Source organism: Haliotis rubra, unplaced genomic scaffold (genome assembly GCF_003918875.1).
Source record: "Haliotis rubra isolate DU_JTF1 unplaced genomic scaffold, ASM391887v1 Scf356, whole genome shotgun sequence".
In the NCBI taxonomy this organism is placed as follows: Eukaryota; Metazoa; Mollusca; class Gastropoda; order Lepetellida; family Haliotidae; genus Haliotis; species Haliotis rubra.
The window spans coordinates 809,250-836,074 of NW_025767031.1; the positions used below are offsets into that span (position 1 = coordinate 809,250).

The 26,825-nt window shown below is 40.8% G+C and overlaps 1 protein-coding gene across 2 annotated transcripts in view; it reads right to left on the reverse strand.

Annotated features, from left to right (window-relative positions):
* LOC124285257 (single-minded homolog 2-like) overlaps nt 1-25,464 on the reverse strand; it is a 52,253-nt gene extending 26,789 nt beyond the window's left edge. Inside the window, exons 1-3 of one of the 2 annotated variants that reach the window (XM_046721455.1) lie at nt 25,414-25,464; nt 19,239-19,304; nt 15,381-15,565 (exon numbers count right to left, since the gene is read on the reverse strand). In XM_046721455.1, coding sequence (XP_046577411.1) covers nt 15,381-15,555 — 175 coding nt within the window. In that variant the 5' untranslated portion in view covers nt 15,556-15,565; nt 19,239-19,304; nt 25,414-25,464. Of the gene's footprint in view, nt 1-15,380; nt 15,566-19,238; nt 19,305-19,649; nt 20,253-25,413 lie in introns of those variants that run through there. The other variant, XM_046721454.1, reaches the window with a different exon arrangement.
* Between the last annotated feature and the right edge of the window lie 1,361 nt (nt 25,465-26,825).

Below are 26,825 nucleotides of genomic sequence, written 5' to 3' on the forward strand. Positions count from 1 at the left end.
CCTTATTTCATCACTACATCGATTAGGAGCGCAGAGTTGTACGGGGAAACACTGAACATGGATTCAAATCAATTTAGTCCACCCCAGCTTGGTTGTTGAACGGAACCCAACCACCTCTCACCCACCTTCCATTTTAGGTCACCTCAGACCACCCCATCCAACTCTCAACCACTTTCCACCTAAACTAACTCCAGACCACTCCATCCAACTTTCACCCACTTTCCACCTAAACTCACTCCAGACCTTCCCATACAACTCTCACCCACTTTCCACCTAAACTCATTCCAGACCGTCCCATACAACTCTCACCCACTTTCCACCTAAACTCATTCCAGACCACTCCATCCAACTCTCACCCACTTTCCACCTGAACTCACTCCAGACCACTCCATCCAACTTTCACCCACTTTCCACCTAAATTCACTCCAGACCACTCCATCCAACTCTCACCCACTTTCCACCTAAACTCACTCCAGGCCACCCCATCCAACTCTCACCCACTTTCCACCTAAACTCACTCCAGACCACTCCATCCAATTCTCACCCACTTTCCACCTAAACTCACTCCAGACCACTCCATCCAATTCTCACCCACTTTCCACTTAAACTCACTCCAGGCCACCCCATCCAATTCTCACCCACTTTCCACCTAAACTCACTCCAGGCCACCCCATCCAACTCTCACCCACTTTCCACCTAAACTCACTCCAGACCACTCCATCCAATTCTCACCCACTTTCCACCTAAACTCACTCCAGACCACCCCATCCAACTCTCACCCACTTTCCACCTAAACTCATTCCAGACCGTCCCATACAACTCTCACCCACTTTCCACCTAAACTCACTCCAGACCACTCCATCCAACTCATACCCACTTTCCACCTAAACTCACTCCAGGCCACCCCATCCAACTCTCACCCACTTTCCACCTAAACTCACTCCAGACCACTCCATCCAACTCTCACCCACTTTCCACCTAAACTCACTCCAGACCACCCCATCCAACTCTCACCCACTTTCCACCTAAACTCACTCCAGGCCACCCCATCCAACTCTCACCCACTTTCCACCTAAACTCACTCCAGACCACCCCACCCAACTCTCACCCACTTTCCACCTAAACTCACTCCAGACCACCCCATCCAACCTTCTTCACCCACTTTCCACCTAAACTCACTCCAGACCACCCCATCCAACTCTCACCCACTTTCGACCTAAACTCACTCCAGACCACTCCATCCAACTCTCATCCACTTTCCACCTAAACTCACTCCAGACCACCCCATCCAATTCTCACCCACTTTCCACTTAAAGTCACTCCAGACCACCCCATCCAACTCTCACCCACTTTCCACCTAAACTCACTCCAGACCACTCCATCCAATTCTCACCCACTTTCCACTTAAACTCACTCCAGGCCACCCCATCCAATTCTCACCCACTTTCCACTTAAACTCACTCCAGGCCACCCCATCCAACTCTCACCCACTTTCCACCTAAACTCACTCCAGACCACTCCATCCAATTCTCACCCACTTTCCACCTAAACTCCACTTTCCACCTAAACTCACTCCAGACCACCCCATCCAACTCTCAACCACTTTCCACCTAAACTCACTCCAGACCACCCCATCCAACTCTCACCCACTTTCCACCTAAACTCACTCCAGACCACTCCATCCAACTCTCACCCACTTTCCACCTAAACTCACTCCAGACCACCCCATCCAACTCTCACCCACTTTCCACCTAAACTCACTCCAGACCACCCCATCCAACTCTCACCCACTTTCCACCTAAACTCACTCCAGACCACTCCATCCAACTCTCATCCACTTTCCACCTAAACTCACTCCAGACCACTCCATCCAATTCTCACCCACTTTCCACCTAAACTCAATCCAGACCACCCCATCTAACTCCCACCCACTTTCCACCTTTACTCGATCTGAACCTGCTCATCCAATTTGCACTCTGGATCATTCCATCCACCTCTCACTCAACTTGACTCAAGCCATCCCAACTCTCACTGGACCATGCCTTATCCACCACGGATTCGTCACTCCTTATCCCGAATGAATATCCGCTACATCCCAACAAAATTCTCACATACCGCAGATCCCAAGCCTTCTCCACACACTTCCCTACCCTTCCATTTACCCCACCGATTTACTGTCCTCCCCATTCGTTAACTCTCTTGCTTCATTCCAAAGTGAAATACCCTCCGCGTCGGGTCTTGCCCTACCCTACCCCGATATCTGGCATCGCCTCTGCCCTGTATGCGGCTACTGTTGACATCCTGTGTCCCTTTATTCGCCTGTGCTTGTCAGTACCCTGATCACAACGTAAGTGATCCACAGTAAATATTGACAGTGTCCCTGTGCTATTCTTCAGAGAGACCACATTCAGCTGGCCTACCTTCACGGCCATGAAGTTGTCGGCGCCTCGTTCACTGTTGTTTGGGTGGTGTTATATTGTCTGTAGTTTATTTCTGGAGTCAGTGGTTAAAACAAGAGAAACTAGTTGGGTTTTGCGGTATTTTACTTGTTCTAGTGGACGTGGACTGGGTTGTGGTTGTGGACTGGGTACGATGATATTATAAATGCCATTGCCGCTTAATGAGTCGAAGATTGGCGGGTTGCGAATAACGCATTCATATTTACCGCTAGAGCCCTTCCACCGTTTCCGTGAGGCTGACGCGCTGAGTCTAGTGTCTACACCTACAGGACTGTTACACACTTACAGTCATTACATGTGAATGACGTGTGTCACAGTCACTTGACTTGGGCTGAGCTTAACACCTCCGATAAAGCAGTTAGTCATCCGTGAAATTCAAATTCAACTCTGCATGCCAAGGTCCCGTCAGTTGTAATTATCCAATATTTACACGAACAGACCCCTAGTGTATTGTGGGAAGGGAACTGTCTGTCAGAAAGTTTTATCGTCTGCTAGCGACATGGCAGACGTCAAATGTAACCAATCGGAACGACATTTACAAACATACGACAAAATTATCACTTCGGACGTTTCAGCTCAGTAACTTTCGTCTATTTTGTGACACGCTCAACTGATTCGATTCCAATAAGCAACATAATTCAATCCTCGATAAAGCAGATTGTCTGCCATTCTTATTTTCCACCTGTGGTTACAGCGATAACGAGTCTCGTGGGGCGGAGGGTAATTGTTGCGGTGAGTGTCAGCCGAGAGTAGCGATTAGCGGAGATAAATCGCAGGATAGCAGGGACAGCGACGGGGGAGGATTGAGACAACAGCCAATTTACAGAATTCACGCCCTCCCTGAAATACAACCTATTATGCTTTTACAAAAATCGAGCTAAATCAAGGGTTGCAGCTCACTTTGACCAGCTTTAGAGAAATTATACAGATACAATTATGTTTTACAATTACAGGGTAAACATATATTGTATTCTGGTGGTCGAATCCACACATGGGTGCAATGTGTGAAGCCCATTTCTGGTGTCCCCCGCCGTGATGTTGCTGGAATATTGCTAAAAGCGGCGTAAAACCAAACTCAGTCAGGGTATTCTGGTGGAGGACCAGAAAACAAGAGCATCACTTGTTGGGTAGTAAAAAGCTATATTCATGCAAGAAGGGTTAGAGGCGTTACTAAATATACAAACAAGTCCGCAACGTCATTCGATAACTGAACGGGCTGAACCACATGCGATGGTTTTCATTTCCTATGGAGACGAAGCAGATGATAATTTAACACCCATGTGACGGCGGAACAGTATGACAAAGCTCCGTCACCAACTATTTCCAGAAAATATGTAGTGATCGATGGTCTACAGACAACTGCTTATTTAGTGACCTATTTAGTACATAATTGTTGTCCGATATATACCATGAATGAACTGTGTGCAAATATTTCTCATATCAGCTACAGCTATAGTCATTTGTTACTTCGATGGGTGTGGGGGTTGGGGAGAGGTCAGGAAGAAAGTCTCCCATAATCAACTTCAATGTTACAATAACTGAATGGAGTGCGCATATTGTATAGCATATTGTATAGCATATTGTATATCATACTGTACAGCATACTGTATAACATATTGTATAGCATATTGTATAGCATATTGTATAGCATACTGTACAGCATATTGTATAGCATACTGTACAGCATATTGTACAGCATATTGTACAGCATATTGTATAGCATATTGTACAGCATACTACCATGTGGAAATGCATACTTGTGCCCTCGAAAAGGGACAAGCATGCTCCTGCTTGTCATGTAACCGCCATTATATAACTAGGCTTGATTGATTGAACAAAGGCTTAGTTCTTCAATACTGCAATCGCCTATCAGTTTGGACTGAGCAGAGTACGGTAACATTTCGATTCCTATGTACTATTGAAAAACAATATTATATTATATCATGAACTGTTCAAAGATTTTAGCTTCATTTCGTCTAATTCATTATTGAACATCAGCTAAATTCGCGCAAAATGAAATATCATAAACCATCTGCTGGGGTTTAATTAGATATTACAAATAAGGTTTATTGAAACAGGCTTCCAACAGAAATAGGCAATTATCACACCTTTATATACATCACAACTGAAAATCTGAAACACTGAAATGCGTCTCATCGTGCACTTAAAATTATAATACATGTCGATAGTTTACTTTAGATATGTACAAACTGTCGAAATGCCAGTTACTAAGGTCAAAAGCAGGAAACAAACGAAAGGTTATATATATTTTAATCGTGTGTCAGATTCTTCAAAAGAATTATTCTGTATTACAAAACAGACACAGCAAACTATAGTCGTCATCAATACGCGCCGTATATCATTATACATATGTGTGAACACATGTCCGGATATCTAGTCGTCATCAATACGCGCCATATATCATTGTACATATGTGTGAACACATGCCCGGATATCTAGTCGTCATCAATACGCGCCATATATCATTATACATATGTGTGAACACATGTCCGGATAGCTAGTCGTCATCAATACGCGCCATATATCATTGTACATATGTGTGAACACATGTCCGGATATCTAGTCATCATCAATACGCGCCATATATCATTGTACATATGTGTGAACATATGTCCGGATAGCTAGTCGTCATCAATACGCGCCATATATCATTATACATATGTGTGAACATATGTCCGGATAGCTAGTCGTCATCAATACGCGCCATATATCATTGTACATATGTGTGAACACATGTCCGGATATCTAGTCGTCATCAATACGCGCCATATATCATTGTACATATGTGTGAACACATGTCCGGATATCTAGTCGTCATCAATACGCGCCATATATCATTATACATATGTGTGAACACATGTCCGGATAGCTAGTCGTCATCAATACGCGCCATATATCATTGTACATATGTGTGAACACATGTCCGGATATCTAGTCATCATCAATACGCGCCATATATCATTGTACATATGTGTGAACATATGTCCGGATAGCTAGTCGTCATCAATACGCGCCATATATCATTATACATATGTGTGAACATATGTCCGGATAACTAGTCGTCATCAATACGCGCCATATATCATTATACATATGTGTGAACACATGTCCGGATATCTAGTCGTCATCAATACGCGCCATATATCATTGTACATATGTGTGAACACATGCCCGGATATCTAGTCGTCATCAATACGCGCCATATATCATTGTACATATGTGTGAACACATGTCCGGATATCTAGTCGTCATCAATACGCGCCATATATCATTGTACATATGTGTGAACACATGTCCGGATATCTAGTTCTCAACTACGAGTCCATTAATAGATAAAAAAACCTTTGCAAGTACACATAAAATCCAACTATTCAAATCATGTTCCAGTGCGAGTACTTCTTAATATAAAGACATATATCAATATCACTGTATTACGATAATGTAATATTTCGATATTACGAAAACGCAATAAGAGGCTCATTGCACTGCTTCATCACAATTTTCCTTCCTCTCATCGCCCATTGCTATGGCAATCTGAATATCGCGTAGTAAGGTATGATGATGAAACAACGACCCTTCTCAGAAACCCTCCACAGAATCCTGACATTGAATGATAAAGTGCTAGGCAGAGTTTTACAAATAATATAAGGCATCAGTCCAGTGGACATAAGACAGTATTACTGTGTGAACCAGTTAACTTATCAAAATTGGGGATTGAGAGTCAATTATAACTAACATTGCTTTTATGTCAAGAAAATCTGTCAAATGTTGAAGGCGTCAGTAGGTGACTTCAGTCTTATATTAGAATCCCTATCTGTAAAAGACATCTTGTTTCTGAGCATGAGCAAGATCAAACATATCTTGGAAACTGATTGACCTTCTTCAGGTTGCCAACTTGAAACTCCCATACCGAATGCATTGGACCTCGAAGCGTATTACCGAGGGTATCTGGGATAGTGATATGTTTCACCGGTCACATGTTCCCAGTTACCAAGAGCGAAAACAGTCTATTCCTTCGCTGCGCATGACAATATTCTCTTTAAGGAAACACGACCAACTGAAACAAAACGTATCGCATTTACTAATGATCCTCCTGAAACTGACATGATAAATTATAGTTGTTTTGCAGTACCTCGACAGGATACTTCATGATATCAGTGGCTGCTACTGTACTAAGATAGAGGCAGATTTCCTTCCACCTGTAAGTATGCTTTATCGTAACTACACAGATAACGCATTGGATAGTTTTTAATGTAATTTTGAACTATGTTCAATTCATTTTACTTTACACCTTCCGCGCATGTTAACCCTTTGATGCACATTTGTTTTTCAATACGGTTCAAAGTATGTGGAGCCATCTTGCATAGTGGTAAATATGTTTGGTCAGGTTAAGTGTAATGTGTTGATATTTTTGATGTTGTTGTTATTTAAACGGAATTCCTATCATGGAGTCCACTCCGCAAATTTGCCTGGACATAGGTATAGTCACACACACATATAGCCTCAGTTCTGTTTCTTCGTTGCAACAGCTTGCCTTCCAGATATTATCTGGAAGTTTGTGAAATGCTGGTAAGGATAACAGCTAGAGCCGCTGAGCTGGATACGACTGAAAATAGGTGTCGTGGTTCAGTATGATATAAGTTTCCCGACAGATTATTCTGACTCACTATGCGCCAAATGGCTGACCAGGGGTTATTGTGGGATGTTGTATGCACCATGTCAGCATGTGACGGGACCCGTGTTCGGTGTCGAGCCTAGAGGACAGATGCTGCTTCATGGACAATATGAATATTCATAATATTATTCACAAATGTTCAAACATGTGTAGTGAGACTGGAGATGTGTGCCCTAGTGTGTAAGTCCTACAAGCATGTGTCAATGTTTGAAGCAGCCTCAGAGTGCTGACAACTATAGAGGTGGAGTACTGCTCTTTGGTCCTTAGGGCAAATCTTTTTAAGAGATCATCCTCAGTGAGTGAAGAAGAAAGTCAACAGAGATATGCGCGGCAAGTGCCAGCGAGGACGTGTAAGCCGCTGCTAAACCACAAGGGAGATTGCTCCCAGCGTGGAGTCGCAGGGTTATGAAGGCCCACTGTACCCCTTTCTTGTCTTCATCGTGTACTACATGGAGGATGTCACAGTCTCACCCCTTCCACCCAACAAACCAGCTAACCAGTCAACAGTGTATGTGTGTCCCCACCCTTTACCTCGACCCCCTTAAGTATTGACAAGCTAGGAAATCCGGCCCAGCTGTCCCTTTTTGCGCTCATTAACGATAAGGAGTGCGGTGACGTCAGCTCTGGGTAAATACACACGCAGTCATCACATTCTCCTTGCTTTAGCTCTGATTTAATTTTCATTACAAATTATGTAAATGAACATTTAAATATCATTAAAAATTCATTTCCCATGTTATTCTACAACAAAGGCCTTGAGGTGACTGCTTGGCTGTTGTGCCGCCAAATCTGCCTGTCTAGCCACAAATGAATACTTTGTCTATTCCTTCGCAGAAACATTTCTGGATTCACGTTTAATAGGAGGAAAAGTCGTATATAACTTAGTTTAATGGCACACGTACAGTTTCAAAAGCTATCTCAAATTTCAGTGTACTCAAAAATGTAGTGATGCATGTATATGTAACACGCATTAGAACAAGGAAAATGTTGCGCTTGTCATAACTATAGCCAACCCCTTCATGTCATGTGATTAGCTAGTAGAAACTATACACGACACACATTGTGAGCACCATAGGAAGTATAGGTGAAATAGGAACTATTACGAGTATTCGCCGGCATATATAGCATATAAATATATACGGATTGATACCAAACACTGACTAAAGAAACGTCAAACACAAAAACCGGATAACATGCAAGTATTCTCGGTTGTCGAGATCAGTGTCACAATAACATGTTCAACAAAGAGATTGGCATTAAAGTATGTTCCATTTTACACTAGCACTCTCTGTAGCCTGTAGCGCTAGAACAGACGGAACATGTTTATTCTAATACTGTGATCGGCGTGGATACAGGGTTACATTGTCAACAAAACACTGCTTCTAATCTCTATGTTATTGTGTCAATTCATACACAAACCCTCGCATTTTAAGCTTATCCATTCATAACAGTGTCGACATGACGGACTTCGCTCTACGGATTTAATATCAATTTTCGTCTTTTCTACACAGCTGAAATGAATGCCGTGGGAAACACATATGTTATATAATAAACTGATATTATTCTTGATTGACCGCGGCGACAGAGAGAGTTGACGTATATTAATAATATCGATGTACACATAGAAGACATCATGGAAGTAGGTATCTGTGGCCTCCTGGCTAATATATCTTGCCACTACTGTATATCAAAAACGTAACCGGGATTTTGTTTTCGTCCGAAAATTTCACTTTCTTGAAATTTAATATGTGTCACATGGTTCATACCACAAAGTATGACTTTAGAGACATGGTTGTTGATATTATCTCAAATAATAATAGGGAAAATCAAACATAGGACGCATACAGGGTAGGTTGTTCGGAGTAGGCAGATTCACGCATTGAGACAGTGAACAGATTCAAATATGGACACTCACAGGATAGGTTGTGTGTAGTAGGCGGTAAACAGATTCACACACTGGATAGCACCCCAGTTCAGTGGAGCAGACAGTAAGGGAATTTACATATGGGACATACGCAAAGTAAGGTTGTGTTTAGGTTGGTGAGAAACCTCACACATGGACACATATAGGATAAGGGTGTGTGAGGGTAGGAACGGAGACTAACATATGGACACACATAGGGTAAGGGTGTGTGGAGGTAGGTAAGGAGACTCACATATGGACAAACATAGGGTAAGGGTGTGTGGAGGTAGGTAAGGAGACTCACATATGGACACATATAGGATAAGTGTGTGTAGAGGTAGGTAAGGAGACTCACATATGCACACACATAGGGTAAGGGTGTGTGGAGGTAGGTAAGGAGACTCACATATGGACACACATAGGGTAAGGGTGTGTGGAGGTAGGTAAGGAGACTCACATATGCACACACATAGGGTCAAGGTGTGTGGAGGTAGGTAAGGAGACTCACATATTCACACACATAGGGTCAAGGTGTGTGGAGGTAGGTAAGGAGATTCACATATGGACCCACATAGGGCAAAGGTGTGTGGAGGTAGGTAAGGAGACTCACATATGCACACACATAGGGTAAAAGTGTTTGGAGGTAGGTAAGGAGACTCACATATGCACACACATAGGGTCAAGGTGTGTGGAGGTAGGTAAGGAGACTCACATGTCGGACACACAATATGATTCATACAAAGGACACGCACTGGCTACGCTGTCTGGAGTACACGGTAAGGAGATTCATACAAGGTACACAGATTGGGTACACTGTCTGGAGTACACGGTAAGGAGATTCATACAAGGCACACAGATTGGGTACGCTGCCTGGAGTACACGGTAAGGAAATTCATACAAGGCACACAGATTGGGTACGCTGTCTGGAGTACACGGTAAGGAAATTCATACAAGGCACACACATTGGGTACACTGCCTGGAGTAGACGGCAACATATACCGCTGATTTCAATCAGTACCATATAGCTGCAGCATCACAAACAGACGTCTTATGGGATATACAGTAAGTACCATACAGCTGCATCATAACAAACAAACGTCCTATGGGATATACAGTCAGTACCATATAGCTGCAGCATAACAAACAGACGTCCTGTGGGATAAACAGTCAATACAATATAGCTGCAGCATAACAAACAGACGTCCTATGAGATATACAGTCAGTACCATATAGCTGCAGCATAACAAACAGACGTCCTATGGGATATACAGTCAGTACCATATAGCTGCAGCATAACAAACAGACGTCCTGTGGGATATACAGTCAGTACCATATAGCTGCATCATAACAAACAGACGTCCTGTGGGATATACAGTCAGTACCATACAGCTGCATCATAACAAACAGACGTCCTGTGGGATATACAGTCAAGTACCATACAGCTGCATCATAACAAACAGACGTCCTGTGGGATATACAGTCAGTACCATATAGCTGCAGCATAACAAACAGACGTCCTGTGGGATATACAGTCAGTACCATACAGCTGCAGCATAACAAACAGACGTCCTGTGGGATATACAGTCAGTACCATATAGCTGCATCATAACAAACAGACGTCATGTGGGATATACAGTCAGTACCATACAGCTGCAGCATAACAAACAGACGTCATGTGGGATATACAGTCAGTACCATACAGCTGCATCATAACAAACAGACGTCATGTGGGATATACAGTCAGTACCATACAGCTGCATCATAACAAACAGACGTCCTGTGGGATATACAGTAAGTACCATACAGCTGCAGCATAACAAACAGACGTCCTGTGGGATATACAGTCAGTACCATACAGCTGCATCATAACAAACAGACGTCCTGTGGGATATACAGTCAGTACCATATAGCTGCAGCATAACAAACAGACGTCCTGTGGGATATACAGTCAGTACCATATAGCTGCATCATAACAAACAGACGTCCTGTGGGATATACAGTCAGTACCATACAGCTGCAGCATAACAAACAGACGTCCTGTGGGATATACAGTCAGTACCATACAGCTGCATCATAACAAACAGACGTCCTGTGGGATATACAGTCAGTACCATATAGCTGCATCATAACAAACAGACGTCATGTGGGATATACAGTCAGTACCATACAGCTGCAGCATAACAAACAGACGTCCTGTGGGATATACAGTCAGTACCATATAGCTGCATAACAAACAGACGTCCTGTGGGATATACAGTCAGTACCATACAGCTGCAGCATAACAAACAGACGTCCTGTGGGATATACAGTCAGTACCATACAGCTGCAGCATAACAAACAGACGTCCTGTGGGATATACAGTCAGTACCATACAGCTGCAGCATAACAAACAGACGTCCTGTGGGATATACAGTCAGTACCATACAGCTGCAGCATAACAAACAGACGTCATGTGGGATATACAGTCAGTACCATACAGCTGCAGCATAACAAACAGACGTCCTGTGGGATATACAGTCAGTACCATACAGCTGCAGCATAACAACCATACTTTGAAACAGAAAGAGATGAGCTGTTTCGAAGATCTGAGAGATATTGGAAGATTGTTCCAGAGAGAGTTAAGGAGAACCAGCCCACATAACGAAGAGATTGGCAGGGCTTGTGAGAAACAGGCGTCATTGTCATAGAAGTACTTACAATAATAATTTTGCACTCAATGCACTCCATGGGTACCTAGTGGAGGGATTGCGTCGGGAACGAGTAATGAGGGGTGATGCAGACTTTTGAATTCTCTGAAGTTCTAGATAGTAGAGAAGCTGGGCTATTGACGCAAACGTTTGCAAACAGAGTTTGACTGTTTCTGTTTTGAGAAGATATCATATTCGACTGATGTTGTGATTTGACATTTGATTGACACGTTGTTCCGTGGTTACTCTGAAATGTAACTCCTAGACTTATGGCACAGTCAGATGATACAATGTCACAGTCACCAATTGTGACAGTAAGTGATTATGAGACTTTGATAACTGTGCTTTTGATCCTAGAGTCACAAATTCTGTTTTACTGTGTGAGGTAATTAAGGGTCCCCCATAACAGAAGAGTCAGGTGCACATATCTGTAGGGGTCAAGAACATACTTGATTCTAGTGTGTAATGACTCCTATTCTCAGATATAATCGCTAGAGAACGGAATAAAGCGAGAAATTATTTCAACCTTAACCAAACAACGATTGACATTGTTGCCAATAAGACACACTGAAAACCAAGAGTAAGTGAAAAAGAATTAGCATTCGATAGTAACAAACTCTAATGTCCGGCTGTGGCCAGAGGAGAAATTAACCTTTTGTCTGCGTATACAATACCGCTTTCTTTACAACCTTCGTATACAAAGGGCCTGGTGCAAAGCTGCGTACGCGCATTTGGATGAATTGTTCAAAACTGACAGTAAAGGACTTGGTTTGTTTCGTCAAGTCATATATTTGGCTGTATATCACTGTAGGATACGAGTCTGACAACATGGCACTGTAGGACTAAGTGTATTCATACATGCTACAGTAGGACATGCGTCTGGTTGTATGCTATGCTTCTGCGGGACATGAGTCGGTCTACATAATACTAGTAGACGATAGTCCGACTAAATACCTCTGAGGTCTGAATTTACATCACTGTTGGACATGTGTCTGACTCTACGGCAATGTAGAACATGTGTCTGACTTTACGGCAATGTAGGACATGTGTCTGACTTTACGGCAATGTAGGACATGTGTCTGACTTTACGGCACTGTAGGACATGTGTCTGACTTTACGGCACTGTAGGACATGTGTCTGACTTTACGGCACCGTGGGACATTCCTAACTAAATACTAATCTGGCAGATACCAGTATTTATGTAACAATGTACACATGTAAAACTAAGTATTGGACTATGTGTCAATGTGTCAGTACATTTATGCTTATTTATTATACTCAAATCTACAAAGAACAAGGGGTTTGTGTATACAGAATATTCATCGCTCTAGCGCCTTTCTCGGCAATCGTGAAATTTCTTGAAACAACGTCAAGATAGTTACGTTTGCGTATCAGTTGATGCACTGGTTACTCTCGCCTAATGATGAGATTGTTTAATGGCACTATAGTTCACGGCGCAGCAGTACATCATTGTAAATGGCGGTTAACAGGCTGAGTAATTAACCCCTGCGATGATAGCACGTGTTGTTGCGCCTTGGGTGCCAAACTGAGATGATATCTCAAAAGTTATTGTGAAATTTATTGTTGCTGAATTAAAGAGGAAATGTACTGCTTGTGGTTGTTTTAAGACTGTAGCCTAATAAAACGCCAATCTATTTAAATTGGAGATATCAGGATGACGGCGTCCACATGAAATAACCATTACTTAGTGCCTATAATTGGAAGTCAGCATTTAGTTGAAGACAATATTGAGTAAATAAAAGTACACCGCTTGGGAAAAACAAATAACATCAGTTTTTTTGTTTCAGCTTTTCTGCAGGGATATTAATAGTAGTAAAAGCTTTCCAAATTCATCATTTACTAGCATGTTATTATTATTCCCCAAATAGTTTTCATGGAAATAAAAAAAATCCATGGTAGACGCCTAACACTGTGTCACTGAAATAATTTTGAAATTTATATCTGAAAGAAAAATGTAAACTATATAGTGTAAGTTAATGCCTATTTATGAAGTTGGTCGAGGTGCTTTTTTATATTATCTACACGTTACCAGGACTGTGCTAGCCTAAAACATGGGAGCATAGGCAGATCTTACAGTACTAGAAAAGATCCACATCTTGCCATAGGCCCTATCCTTTCCCGCATGGCAGCATCTTCAAATTAATTGTCCCCCAAGCATTTAGCAATTATAATAACACTCCAGGCAGGTCCCCGCTGTGCTGGACACGCGCGCACCGCCATGTAGGACTTGTTGCGAGCGAGGCGGAAAAAAGAAATTGCAAACGAGGCTGATTATCCTGGTACTCGACAGACAGAGCCAAATATATTTGTCGTGATCAATGATTAAACACTGGACATCATACTGATCATTTGGACTGATTAATGAACAGACATTTGTTTTAAACTTTAAAAAAATACTTTAACCTTGAACAATTATTTTGAACAATTTACCCAAATGTTGCACCTGCAAATTTGAGGTTATCATACAATGATTAATGGGAATATTATTAACACCATTCACAGCCACACAAATAACGAAGGGAAGTCGCCTTCGTTACAGTTCCATATCAATAACTAAGTTCTATATAAGAGACAAGCAATTGCGCACAGTAACTAAATCTGTACAATTTGTGGAATTTCTGGATTCATACAAATATTGGAGACATTTTATTGTTCAATAAAACTAGTTTGAGTATCAATGGATGCATTTCATGTCACTTGAGGCGTGGTAGTGTCTAACCGCTGGCGGTATAATGTATAAATCATATTGTCCCAGCAACAATTGAATATCATAAATTTCAGGCTCAAGTGGGCCAGATAATAAACATTATTTCACACATTTGTTACTTTATTTATTCTATGTCAAACTAAACACATTTATTGCCAATCCAATAAAGTGCAACTCCGGTTTATCTAAGAAACAAGTTTCACGCTACATGCTTAATCGGAAATTGATTTATGAGTGAAATATTACACCAAATATCAACAAGTAAATAGGACTTAACACGGTAATATGTCGTACGATTCTCTCCAAGTTCTTGACAAAAATGCAACAGAATATGCTGTATTTGAATTCTGACAGTTGGTTTTCATCAACCGATTAGTTTAGCTATTAGGAATGTTTCCCATCTGTGGACTTCCGGCGAAAACGAAAAATACATATCGATATGTTATTTGTAGGAACGAAGAATATCGTCTGTTTCATATACTAAAGACACAGTCACATATTAATTTTATGTATTCATCGTTCAGAACAAATAGGGTAACACTGTTGACTGCAGTCATACGAATTAGTTGTGAGAGATGAGGGCAACATGACGACCGATTTGTATTTTCAGAAGAGTAGACAAGACTATTGTTCATTGTAACAACACCCGTAATGAGAAAGAGCGTAAAATTACATATTTTGCGTCCAAGGCGACGACGCGCTTTGATGATTTAATATAGTCAGTTTAATTTAAGATCACAGGGTATTGCATATAAGACAAAGGTCCAGTGTGACCGTTCATGGTGAGATAAAAAGCTGCCCGTGTATAAGTATGAGGCTGGCGAGTGTATGCCTATCGTGCAGTGTAAGTTTCCACAAGTATATGGTAAGTGACAGAGAGGGGTATTAAGATATATGTTGGGCCTACCATCTGGGAACACCGTCCTCATCTTCAGGTAGCTTGTGGACAGTCTGATGATGGACGCCTTGTCCAGCTGGCTAGTGATGGCGGACGGGAGTGGCAACATCTTGGCCAACTCGTAAAACTCCGCATTCTCCTTCTCGCGCCGCGTGCGTGCTGCATTCTTTGATTTTTCCTTCATCGCTTCAACCCTGATAATACGTAGAACATGATATTAAATATATATTACAGAAAATGACATTAAAATAATACAATATTATACACAAATATCCTCAAACAACGTATATTAACCACTGGTGGAAAATAAACTTGATTGTAATCGTCATTTTATAGCTAACTTCAATTATCTTCCTTTCATTGTGATGTGCTTCCATTTCCCGTCTCTCAATATATTTCGTTACAAAATGAGATGCCGAGTTTACCTTTAACTTATTTAGAAAAACATAACGCCAATCGTTTATAACTTTGCTATAAATGTATATTTCAAACAGAAATTACAATTTTCATAGTCAGAATAACGGAAGAAACAGAAGTAATACATAGAAAAATAGAAGGCGTGGTTATTTATTTATTTATTTATTTATTTATTTATTTATTTATTTATTTATTTATTTTATTTATTTATTTATTTATTTATTTATTTATTCATACAAATATTTGATTAGAAACTTTGATTATATGTGTAAAAACATTTCTAATTAAGGCATTCTGACTACATTACATTTTCTTAGATATGAAGTATATTCCAGAAAAAAAACTGTGATTGATATGGAGCGCATAATTCCCGGTGTGGCGCTGATGTTCATAGTAACGCAATATTTGGGAGGTGCCGTGTGGGTATAATTTGTTCCACACGTTCGGAGTCGTGATTCTTTCTTTAATTAAGATTTGTTCTTACTCATAACATTCTTTCGTAATATTCTCATCTCATAGATTACATTTTTCTGTGTTCTTTTACTATCTATCCACAATTCCTTACCACAATCATACTCTATCCCAGTCATTCCAAAAACACATCCTTAAAAATCTCAGTTATTCTCGTTGTATGGAAACACATACTGTCAGCAAGCTGGTAGATGGAATTGTGAAGAGCATCTAATTACTTTCAATCCCGGGAACAATAGCTTTCACGTAGGTGCAGCGTTTGACTTGCAGTTTCCATGTGTATTTACCCAGATTGCCGTTCAGGGACACACGAATATACAATTGCCCTCGGTAGATTGTGGCATAGGTAGACTAGTTAAATGCGAGTTCGGATAGTGGAATTTACCGGAATTCATCAATGCGTAAGGATCGTATTCTAATGTTACAATGGAAAGCAGATAGTTAAAGGGCAATGCATGTCGTCGGTAATCCGCCAGATGAAATTCAAAGTGACGATAGCCTACGCTGATTAATATTTGATTTATTAATACAAAATAACTGTTAGCGCTCTTGCAGTTTTCATTTTATATATACGATTAGATTATGTGATTTTTAAGTAAGCTCGTACAGCACATACAAACGCACGTTTTGCATACATGTCACACTGCGTGTGTGAGAACAGAAGCTCACACACTACATGTGTGTTGGGATAGCACTAATGATTATTGTCAGATTGTCTATGCGTGATGTGAGGAACACATGCAGTCAGTCTTCCAGTACTGCAAGGAACACATTTTGGCGAACTCTGGTAAAATACAAGTGATGGAAAAAGTGCGTAACCTCCAAGTGAAATACCCTCGGGGTTCAAATACACCATAACTTAAGAACATCAATGGAACTATTTGAAGGGAATCTGTTATGTAATTTTCATAATATTCTGAATAGATTTGATAGCGCACGCCGTCTGTGAATTGACACTTTGTAATATCATATACACACATGTATGTATGCATTGCAAATATATTGTCGTTTCAGAATAATATAATATAATATAATATAATATAATATAATATAATATAATATAATATAATATAATATAATATAATATAATATAATATAATATAATATAATATAATATAATATAATTCTGCATTGCGCAATATTGACTTGAGTTCAATTAGGGACTTGTGGACTTTTATATTTAGATTTATATGGAGAGGTTTTGTGTGTTGATGGTACTTGTTCGTCTCTCTTCTGCACCTCCCCCACTGTCCCCAGTGCCCACCCCCGCCCCGTCTCCTACTGCTCTTCCTACATACTCAATCTCCGTATGTAAACATCTCTTGTCCCCAGTTCACACAAATTGGCCTGTGTAAAACACAATTTGCGGTAGGGCTTCAAAGCTCACCATTAACCTGTAGCGACGCCGTGTATACGTCGGCCAATACACTGTTACGGACGCCATCCTATGCGCCCATCCCCGCTCCTCCCCGACACGGGGACTCTTGTCAGTAGTACATGCACCGAAATGAGGCAAACTCCACTACTCGTACACTTACGTTGCAAGTTTCGGGAAAAAAGCATTATTCGTATTCAAATGTCGAGATGAATATCTAAATGCATTTGCCAACACCGTCTAGACGTGTTGTAAGTCAGTATATTTCAAAACAAAGAACTTTTGAAAACTAAATATTCACCACTGAAATGACATCATTAGGTTTATGATGCACAAAATTAAACACTAAATAATTCAAAATCCTGATTTCAGAGAATAGCCAAACGATGTGATTGGATTCTCACAGAGCGTATGCGTGATAGTACGTATTTCTTGTGGTATAAGATATGAGGAAAAGGTCGGGCGTTATCTGAGAGATGCAATCAATTATCCCAGCTCATGTAAATTGCAAGAGTGATAATTTGCACACAAGGGACTTGAATTTTAACTAGGGGTTCTCTTTGATGTCTCGACTGGCCTGTTAACCTTACGTTTGCCAAGCTTATTATTTTGGCACCCTTATATAGTAGGTGTATTGTTATCTAGAATATCACACAAGCTTTGTGTGCTCAGTTACATAAAGCTGGAACGATGAAATCACTTCCAAAAAGCCATCTTGAAAAGATCAATTTGGGAGACTGAAATACGGATTACATGTGTCTTCCGCAGCTTCAGTCGGCCTCAACTATCGTCTCAAGATAAACTTATTTGTTCGTGATAAAGTCTTAGACTCCAGTGAAATATGCCCCTTTCATGTTTTGTATAAGGTGTGGACAGCTTTGTGGATGTGAATGTGTTTATCGGCGGCGGGTGTATGTAGATAGCGCAGACCGCCTCAACTCTACGTACATGAATATGTCCCCAACAGGCTGTTCATACTGTAAGCTTAATCTTGTCACTTTCCACTTTCAAAAAAGATTTCATGACATTTTTAAGTAATACTTTAAAATCTCGCTTCAGCAGCTATATCTTGTGCACGAGACCGTTGTTCCTTGCTGTTACAGGCAGTTACAGCTCAATTGGGACAATACCAACGAAGGAAATTCTCAGGAATGGTGCAGCAAATTACAAAATTGATTTATCAATTTTGAAATGAAAAGAAATCAACAACATATCAGCACAATAAAACCGTGAATAACAATTTGCTGTTTACACATGTCACCGAAAGCTTGAGTGAGGTGGACAATACCACGACCTACAGCTGACAGCGGCTAATATGTAAATGCATGTGGCTTTCTTGTATATTGCGGGAATTGACACGATACCTCCGGACGTCAGTCAGACCGCCGACCAGTCATTTCAAACTGTCTGACCTAATCTTCGAAAGGTTCTTATTTACTATACGCGAAGGTTAATGGCAACATAAATAGCGCGCACCTGTCCACTCTGTTTGATTCACATGTCTTCACAATATTTCCTAAATATAAAAATGATGAAATATTTAAGTACACAAAAAAAAAAAAAAAATGGAGTTATTTATATGCGTCTATGTGAGCGTCACTTACCTCTCATGTTTTTCCGTGCACGCTTCTAAATCGTTAGAGGCGCTACCTCCCTCCCCGCTGCCTGATCTGAAACATCACCAACAAACAGATATTACAATGTTTATTTTTAACCCTGCAAAATACTCTGTTATGACTGTTTAAAATCCACGGACAATATTGTCAATACTATGTACGTGAGCATTTGCTAAATTGAATTTTCGGCGAAATTTCAACAAAATGAAAACAGATTGTTATGAGACAATTACGAATGATTTACATCAGCATTATGCGTCGTGGTGAAACTCATGTTTTGGAATTGATATGAATTGTAATAAACTAGGTGATGCTGCGTGGACATCTGGTTCTTTCAACACCAATTGCACAGAGTTGTTGAGAACATGGATATTGTCTATATCAACACAAACAACATACACTTGTGACAGCTACTGCCTACATGGTAGACTCGCTCCTCGTGGCGTGGGGAAACGCAGACAGTATTTCCGTGTGAAATGTCAACACCAACAAAGGTGCAGCAGCAACGCCAGCTACGTGCACACAGGACAACAGCCACTTTCAAAGTTGTCAGTTTCAATACTGCTGGAACTGAGTATCCGACAAGCTACGTTGTGTGGTTCGATGTTGTCGTCTTGAGCTGTGTGAGGCGGACACGTGTGGTCCACAGTACTGAGTTCAATAGGTCCTGATAGCTGTTACAGTAGATCCTTGCTATGCTGACCACATGGTATCATAGGTGTCACCTCCCAGGCCATTACATTGCTAGCCACGCGCTTCCTTTCCCGTGTCTGTGACGTTATCGAGGTTTCTAGTGGTCACTCCTCGCCATTTGAGATAGAGTAGCCAGGGCTGACAGTGTGTCACCGACAAGCTAGGGATCTCAGCCAGACACTGAGAGGAGTCACCACTGTTATAATAATTAATTCTTATGTTGATGTCAAGTTGAGAGCACGTGATCACTTCCAGCAGAAGAGAACCGACACAGAAGCACCTACTAAAGCTACGCATACACAAAACGTGTTCGGTTTATCAATTCAAACCTGTCGACTTGAAATGATATTTTACCAATTCGTATTGCTAATTTTTGAGGAGGTTTGCTTATCGCTCTAGTGGTAATGTCAATCTCAACTCGCCGCTGACAGGAGGCTGATCTTGTGTCAATAGCTGACAAATCATCGATCAATCTGCATACGTGGGAGTCACGTCCAGTGTTCTCATTGGTTTACGTATTGCCTTGTGGTCGTTAGCTGAGAGGCAGGCATAAAAGGGGCGGGGCTGACGTATCACACAAGCGCTGCCCTCATTGTCTGAGTCGGCTGGAGATGTAAATAGGAGAGGATGATCAGTACGTCCGACGTTATCACAAATTGTGTGCCTATGTTACTATTGAATATCACTTGCTATGAGCAGACCAGAGTCAATGGGCATCCCGTGTGCTGAGTGCTCTACCCGTTCATTCAATAGCTGATAGCGACCCCTGTTCTTGAGTCATTTAACAAACACAGTGAGTGATGACTTCTGATGTTCTCAAGATCTACTCCAAGCTGATCGTTACTGGCAAGGCTTAACCCATACCTCTGCACATTGTATGGCGTCAATGAATATACCCCATGCCTCATTTCACACCTACAAAGCGTGTTAGCTAACTCCAACATGTCGTTATGCTCTTTTTGAAGTGCCAGCTCTCTCACATACGACCGTCATCATACTACTGCACCCGGCGACACACTTACAAAGCAGAAAACACCTACAGATGACACTGTTGTTATGGGGCAGAAAACACCTATAGATGACACTGTTGTTGTGGGGATGGATGATAATGGTAGTAACACAGTAAAACTAAGCACTGAAACCACCCGGCGTTACGCGCGTTGGTGGATATGCATTTTTCACACTGTCATATGTCGCTTAATCCCCTGTCGTCATCAGTTGGGGGCAATGTTGTTGAAAGTGCCACAGGAATATACTATATCCCTCACTTGTATAATTCATACGTATAAGAATTTAGACCGATAGCTTTGTCCTTTGACAAGCTGAATGAATGAAAACAATAATATAACATAGTGTCTGCAGCCCCCGCTATGACTTGTTTAGGGCCATCACTTCCTCTTGCAGACTGACGATTCCCTCAGAGCACACCCACTGGGACATACGTCATCAGCTGCCATCTCAACAAATATAACGAATAAGCTATTATTACAAATTAGTGCAAGTAAAGATTGTTGTAAACCAACCGAGACTTGCACATTATTGTTGCTAACGTTTCAGTATCGCCAAAGAGTGACAAACCGGTGGATTTCCCAACCTTCAGCCTATTAAGATAATCAGATTAGAAGGGCCGTGTAGTTGGATATTACACTTGGCCCCTGTTGTAAGATAGGCTTTATCTTAAGCAAATCCTGTCCTAATTCTGGGAATTTTATCACTGCGAAAGTCCCTTGATCAAATAGATTTCTGACACCTGTTTTGGTCATGAAATTGACCACGGAACCTCCCCACGAACTCAACAGAAGAGCTGAATTTCACAGCACATAGCTGGGAACTTAGCAAATAAAAATGTCCAACAGTCCTGTTCATTTTTATGGATCTAGAGGTAGTGCTTTCTCGGTAACGCTTTCAGCTACTTTCATAACTCTTAAACACCATTAACGCCTTCTCACGTCATCTTTGGTGTAGTATATGGCTATCGAAGCTTTCTTTTTGGGTCCTTGTCAGAGAAAACAAATATCTATCCGAAAACCTTAATCCCACCCCTATTCCTTTATATCTATGGAATCCTACTGAGGGACAGTTAAGTTGATCAGTATTGCCGTGCCATCTGACAATGGAGATTCGAGAGTCTGTTATTGACAATAGTTTATGGCGTACTTAAGAAAGCCCAGCGTTAGATGTTACACACAACTTCGTTTAACCGCAAGGGTGCCAGTGCGTCAATTCAAGAGCACCAAGGACATAATATACTAATTTGTTTTCCTTCTTGTGAAACTATTCAATGTGTCAAAACATATGTAACTATTTTCTGCATACTCTCAAAGCACCATTTTTATACTTATGTACTTTGTAAGGGTATGTTCCAAACAGAAAACAGGCCCCCACCACATCGCCCTTGCAACAACAAAGCAAAAAAGACAACAAGAAACACACAATCAAACCAAAAATAACCCAGAACTGCAGCCTACAAAACATACAACCAGTCTCTTGAGAATGGAAACGAATTGGGCAAATCCGTTTGCTGGGAGATAGCATAAGGGGTCTCGCATGCTGGATGGGTAGAAGGTTGAAGCGAGCGGTAGAGCGGCTCTGTCGTTATTCAGTGCACTAGTAAAGGAGAGAGCAGCCACCTGCGATCTGGGCAATACAAAGCCCAGGAGGGGATCGCGAGGGTTGCTAGGTTGGAGTCGGACGGGGGTAATCATGTCATTGAAAGCCTCGGAGCGCAGGTGTGACTGTGTGTTTACTTGGGCCAGGCGAACTATTTGGCTCACGGTTTCCTCAGATTTATTAGAAATACCATAAAGTAGACACCTCGTACCCGAACAGGGAAATGATAATGCCGGTATTTCTTGTCGGTTATTTAGAGAACATTGTCAGTTTTACCTGTTGTTCACTCTGACTTTTGCTTTACGATAGGACACCAGTCACGTGATTCATTGGTCGACAGTCTTATCTCAAGTTGCTGAATGATTACCATTACGTTATTTAACCTAAATGTGTACACCCAAGCGAGATATTGACATATTGTTCCCAGTGAACGTCTGCTGGGTATGTTTCATATATATGTACACATTACATTGTATAAAAACAACCCACTGCGTACTCAAAATATACACAAAAATATACCACGGACAAGTCGTGTTTGCCCGGATGATTACATTAACCAAGCTTGTTCAGTCTTCAGAATATCGAAACCGGAGACATCTGCACTATATCGATAGCAGAGACAAATCGGTACAATATCGAAACCGGAGACACATCTGCACTGTATCGATAGCAGAGACAAATCGGTACAATATCGAAACCGGAGACACATCTGCACTATATCGATAGCAGAGACAAATCGGTACAATATCGAAACCGGAGACACATCTGCACTGTATCGATAGCAGAGACAAATCGGTACAATATCGAAACCGGAGACACATCTGCACTATATCGATAGCAGAGACAAATCGGTACAATATCGAAACCGGAGACACATCTGCACTCGAAACCGAGAGATCTGCACTATATCGATAGCAGAGACAAATCGGTACAATATCGAAACCGGATCTGCACTATATCTGCACTATATCGATAGCAGAGACAAATCGGTACAATATCGAAACCGGAGAGATCTGCACTATATCGATAGCAGAGACAAATCGGTACAATATCGAAACCGGAGACATCTGCACTATATCGATAGCAGAGACAAATCGGTACAGTATCGAAACCGGAGACATCTGCACTATATCGATAGCAGAGACAAATCGGTACAGTATCGAAACCGGAGACATCTGCACTATATCGATAGCAGAGACAAATCCAGGAACCGGAGACATCTGCACCATATCGATAGCAGAGACAAATCGGTACAATATCGAAACCGGAGAGATCTGCACTATATCGATAGCAGAGACAAATCGGTACAATATCGAAACCGGAGACACGTCTGCACTATATCGATAGCAGAGACAAATCGGTACAATATCGAAACCGGAGACACGTCTGCACTATATCGATACCAGGAACCGAACAATGTCGGCGAGACATCTGTACAATAACGATAGAGGAGACACATTGATGCCATGTACATGATTTTGTTACACATTTGCATTTTACTACCGTAGGACATTGTAAGTCTTAGTTGATATGCCTATTCCTAGTTTCCCCGACTAGGCTGTATGAGTATGGCGGCGTTGATTACACCACTAAAATACTCACTATGAACGTTACTTAATCCACGTTCCCCAAAAGGTCTTAAAACTGACGGTCACCGGGCATTAATTTTGATGAAAGTCGCAGTCTGGAACAATAAGATGTGTTGCCTTTTTCTAAAGTAAATCATTTGAACGAGTTTGATAGTGAATATCAGCTACACTCTCAGTCATTTGAACTATACGACATTCAGATCAGGTAAATTGTACCATACAGTTTTCTTTAATCTTTAGTGTAAACTTGCATAAACATCTGCATCTACATGTTTCTTCTATTGTTTTTATCTCTGTGATCACACTGAGGAAAAATATTACAACTCGGCGTACCTTAGGTGAATTAGTGGAGTGTTCAATTTGTTCTTTCTATGATTGGCAGGGAGAAAAGGGGGCATCAAAGGAACGGACCATAAACACTTGACGGAAGACGTGACCAGCACCGATGAAGAGAATGCACGTGAAATAAACCGCATAATGACTAAACACCATCCAAATGAGCATGCGTCATTGTTTGTCTACGGTACATACATTGGATCATACAATAACACGTTATTAAGGCGCTTTGCTGGAATGCCTATTCAAATAGAAAACCACGCAAATCAGTTGTAATGTACAAACGAATTTCAGTTGTGAATAAAAATAGGCCCCCCTTTCTACTGTGAAAATCCTGAAATTAACGACTTTCCTAAAATACAATGTGACTGGTTTTGTTGTCATTGTTGAAATTATCAGATCTGTACTATTCTTGAACGTAGAACACATAATTAATGTTTAGCATTCGTACATTGCATGCATGCAGAATATTTGAATTATTCCAATGAGTAGAATACAGATAAAAAAAAAATATTATTCACCGATGTAGAATATCAGTATTTTATATCATGTCGAATATTGACACTATTCAACTATGCAGAATATTGGAACCATTCATGAATATCAAATGTTGATATCATTCAACTGTGTAGAATATTTGTATCATTCATGTATCTTAAATATTGATTCTAATTATACGTGCATAACATTTGTACGATTCCTGAATGAATAGTATTTGTATCATTAATGAAAATAAAGCACTCTTTATATCTTACATAGATCATATATACACATGTCCCGCCACAAGAGAATATCTATACGGCCTTATGATGTGTTGATCATTCAGGAGATTAGAAATATATCATATAACATTTACACTGTTGTAGAGCAATCATTTAATATACGTAACTGAATGTAAAACAAACTGCCCGACACACATTGACGTAGCCACTCACCAGTCCCCCTTTCCTGTCTGTCCCCTACTTCCTACCCTTTCTATAGCTTCCCCTCACTGACAACCAATGGAAGACATCGCGTAATCCTCACCTCTTATCACGCAAATGCCAAGCAAGCTTATTAGCATAGCTATGGAAATCTAATGAATTTGTTGACCAAATACTGTATAATGTTTTCTCATTTCCACTAATGAGATTTGTAAATTAGTTTAAAATGTGCAAAGTCACTTCCCAAAATGGAGGGTGAAATAAATGGAAATTGTAAGGACATCACATGATCATCTTCAGTCAGGGAGGCTGGAGCAAAGATCGCCCACAATTTGATGCGGAGCTGGGAAGGAATACACTTTCATAATTTCATGCATTCTCGTGTGGCCAGGATCGACAAGGAGATACGGCACAGCTGCACACATTCGGTGTCAAAAACACGGAAATTGAAGCTTTAATGTTCCAATTTAATATGAAATCATATCAATAACATACCCCTAATCAGCTTTCACACGTAAAGAAAGCAATAAATTCATGTTGTTTAGCGTATATTTTGACTTTAGCTTTTGTCTTGGACAATATTTCCCTTTGTACATAAACGGCGAAATGTAAAGGTAGATGACTGGTTTGTCTTCACCTTGATGTTGTAGCCTTAACTAAACACAGTATCCTAAAGCTTGTTACTTACATAACTGTCATGTGGAATAACTACTTATTTCTACTCCGATATTGTTGACACATTGACATTGACATTCACCAACTGTTTTATTCATTAGTTGGCAGTGTGGAAATATATTCCAGTCAAAATGAAAGTGATCTGAACTGAAAAAGTAAGTAAATTTGAACTTTAAGACAAAACATTCACATCTGAACTCCACTGTTATATTTATTTGCATTCCAAGAAGCTTTTACTAGATCTCAGTTCCAGAAAGTGAAAAGGCCATGGAAGAACTGAAAATATCAAATAGACCATTTTTTTTATGGCAACAGCAACCGACGGCGAACTGTTCATATATAGTCATAATAGCCGCCAAAGTAAGCAGTATGTAAGAGTGTGGTTTCATTCAGATAGCAGGGTGCATACAAAATCTCTGGTAATTGTTCTTGAGACTCGCGGTTACCACGGAAGATACAGCTTAGATACTTATATAAACTAGAACAATACCGGATACAAAATGTGGAACACAGACACTATGAGCTCACCAAACAATTATCAAAGCATACAAACATTGATATAGGTTCGTGATATAGGAAGGATGAACATGAACACTTAATGACCAACGAATACAGAGAGATGAACAAAACACTGAAGGACCAACAAATACAGAGGGATGAACTAAACACTGAAGGACCAACACATACAGAGGAATGAACTAAACACTGAAGGACCAACAAATACAGAGGGATGAACAAAACACTGAAGG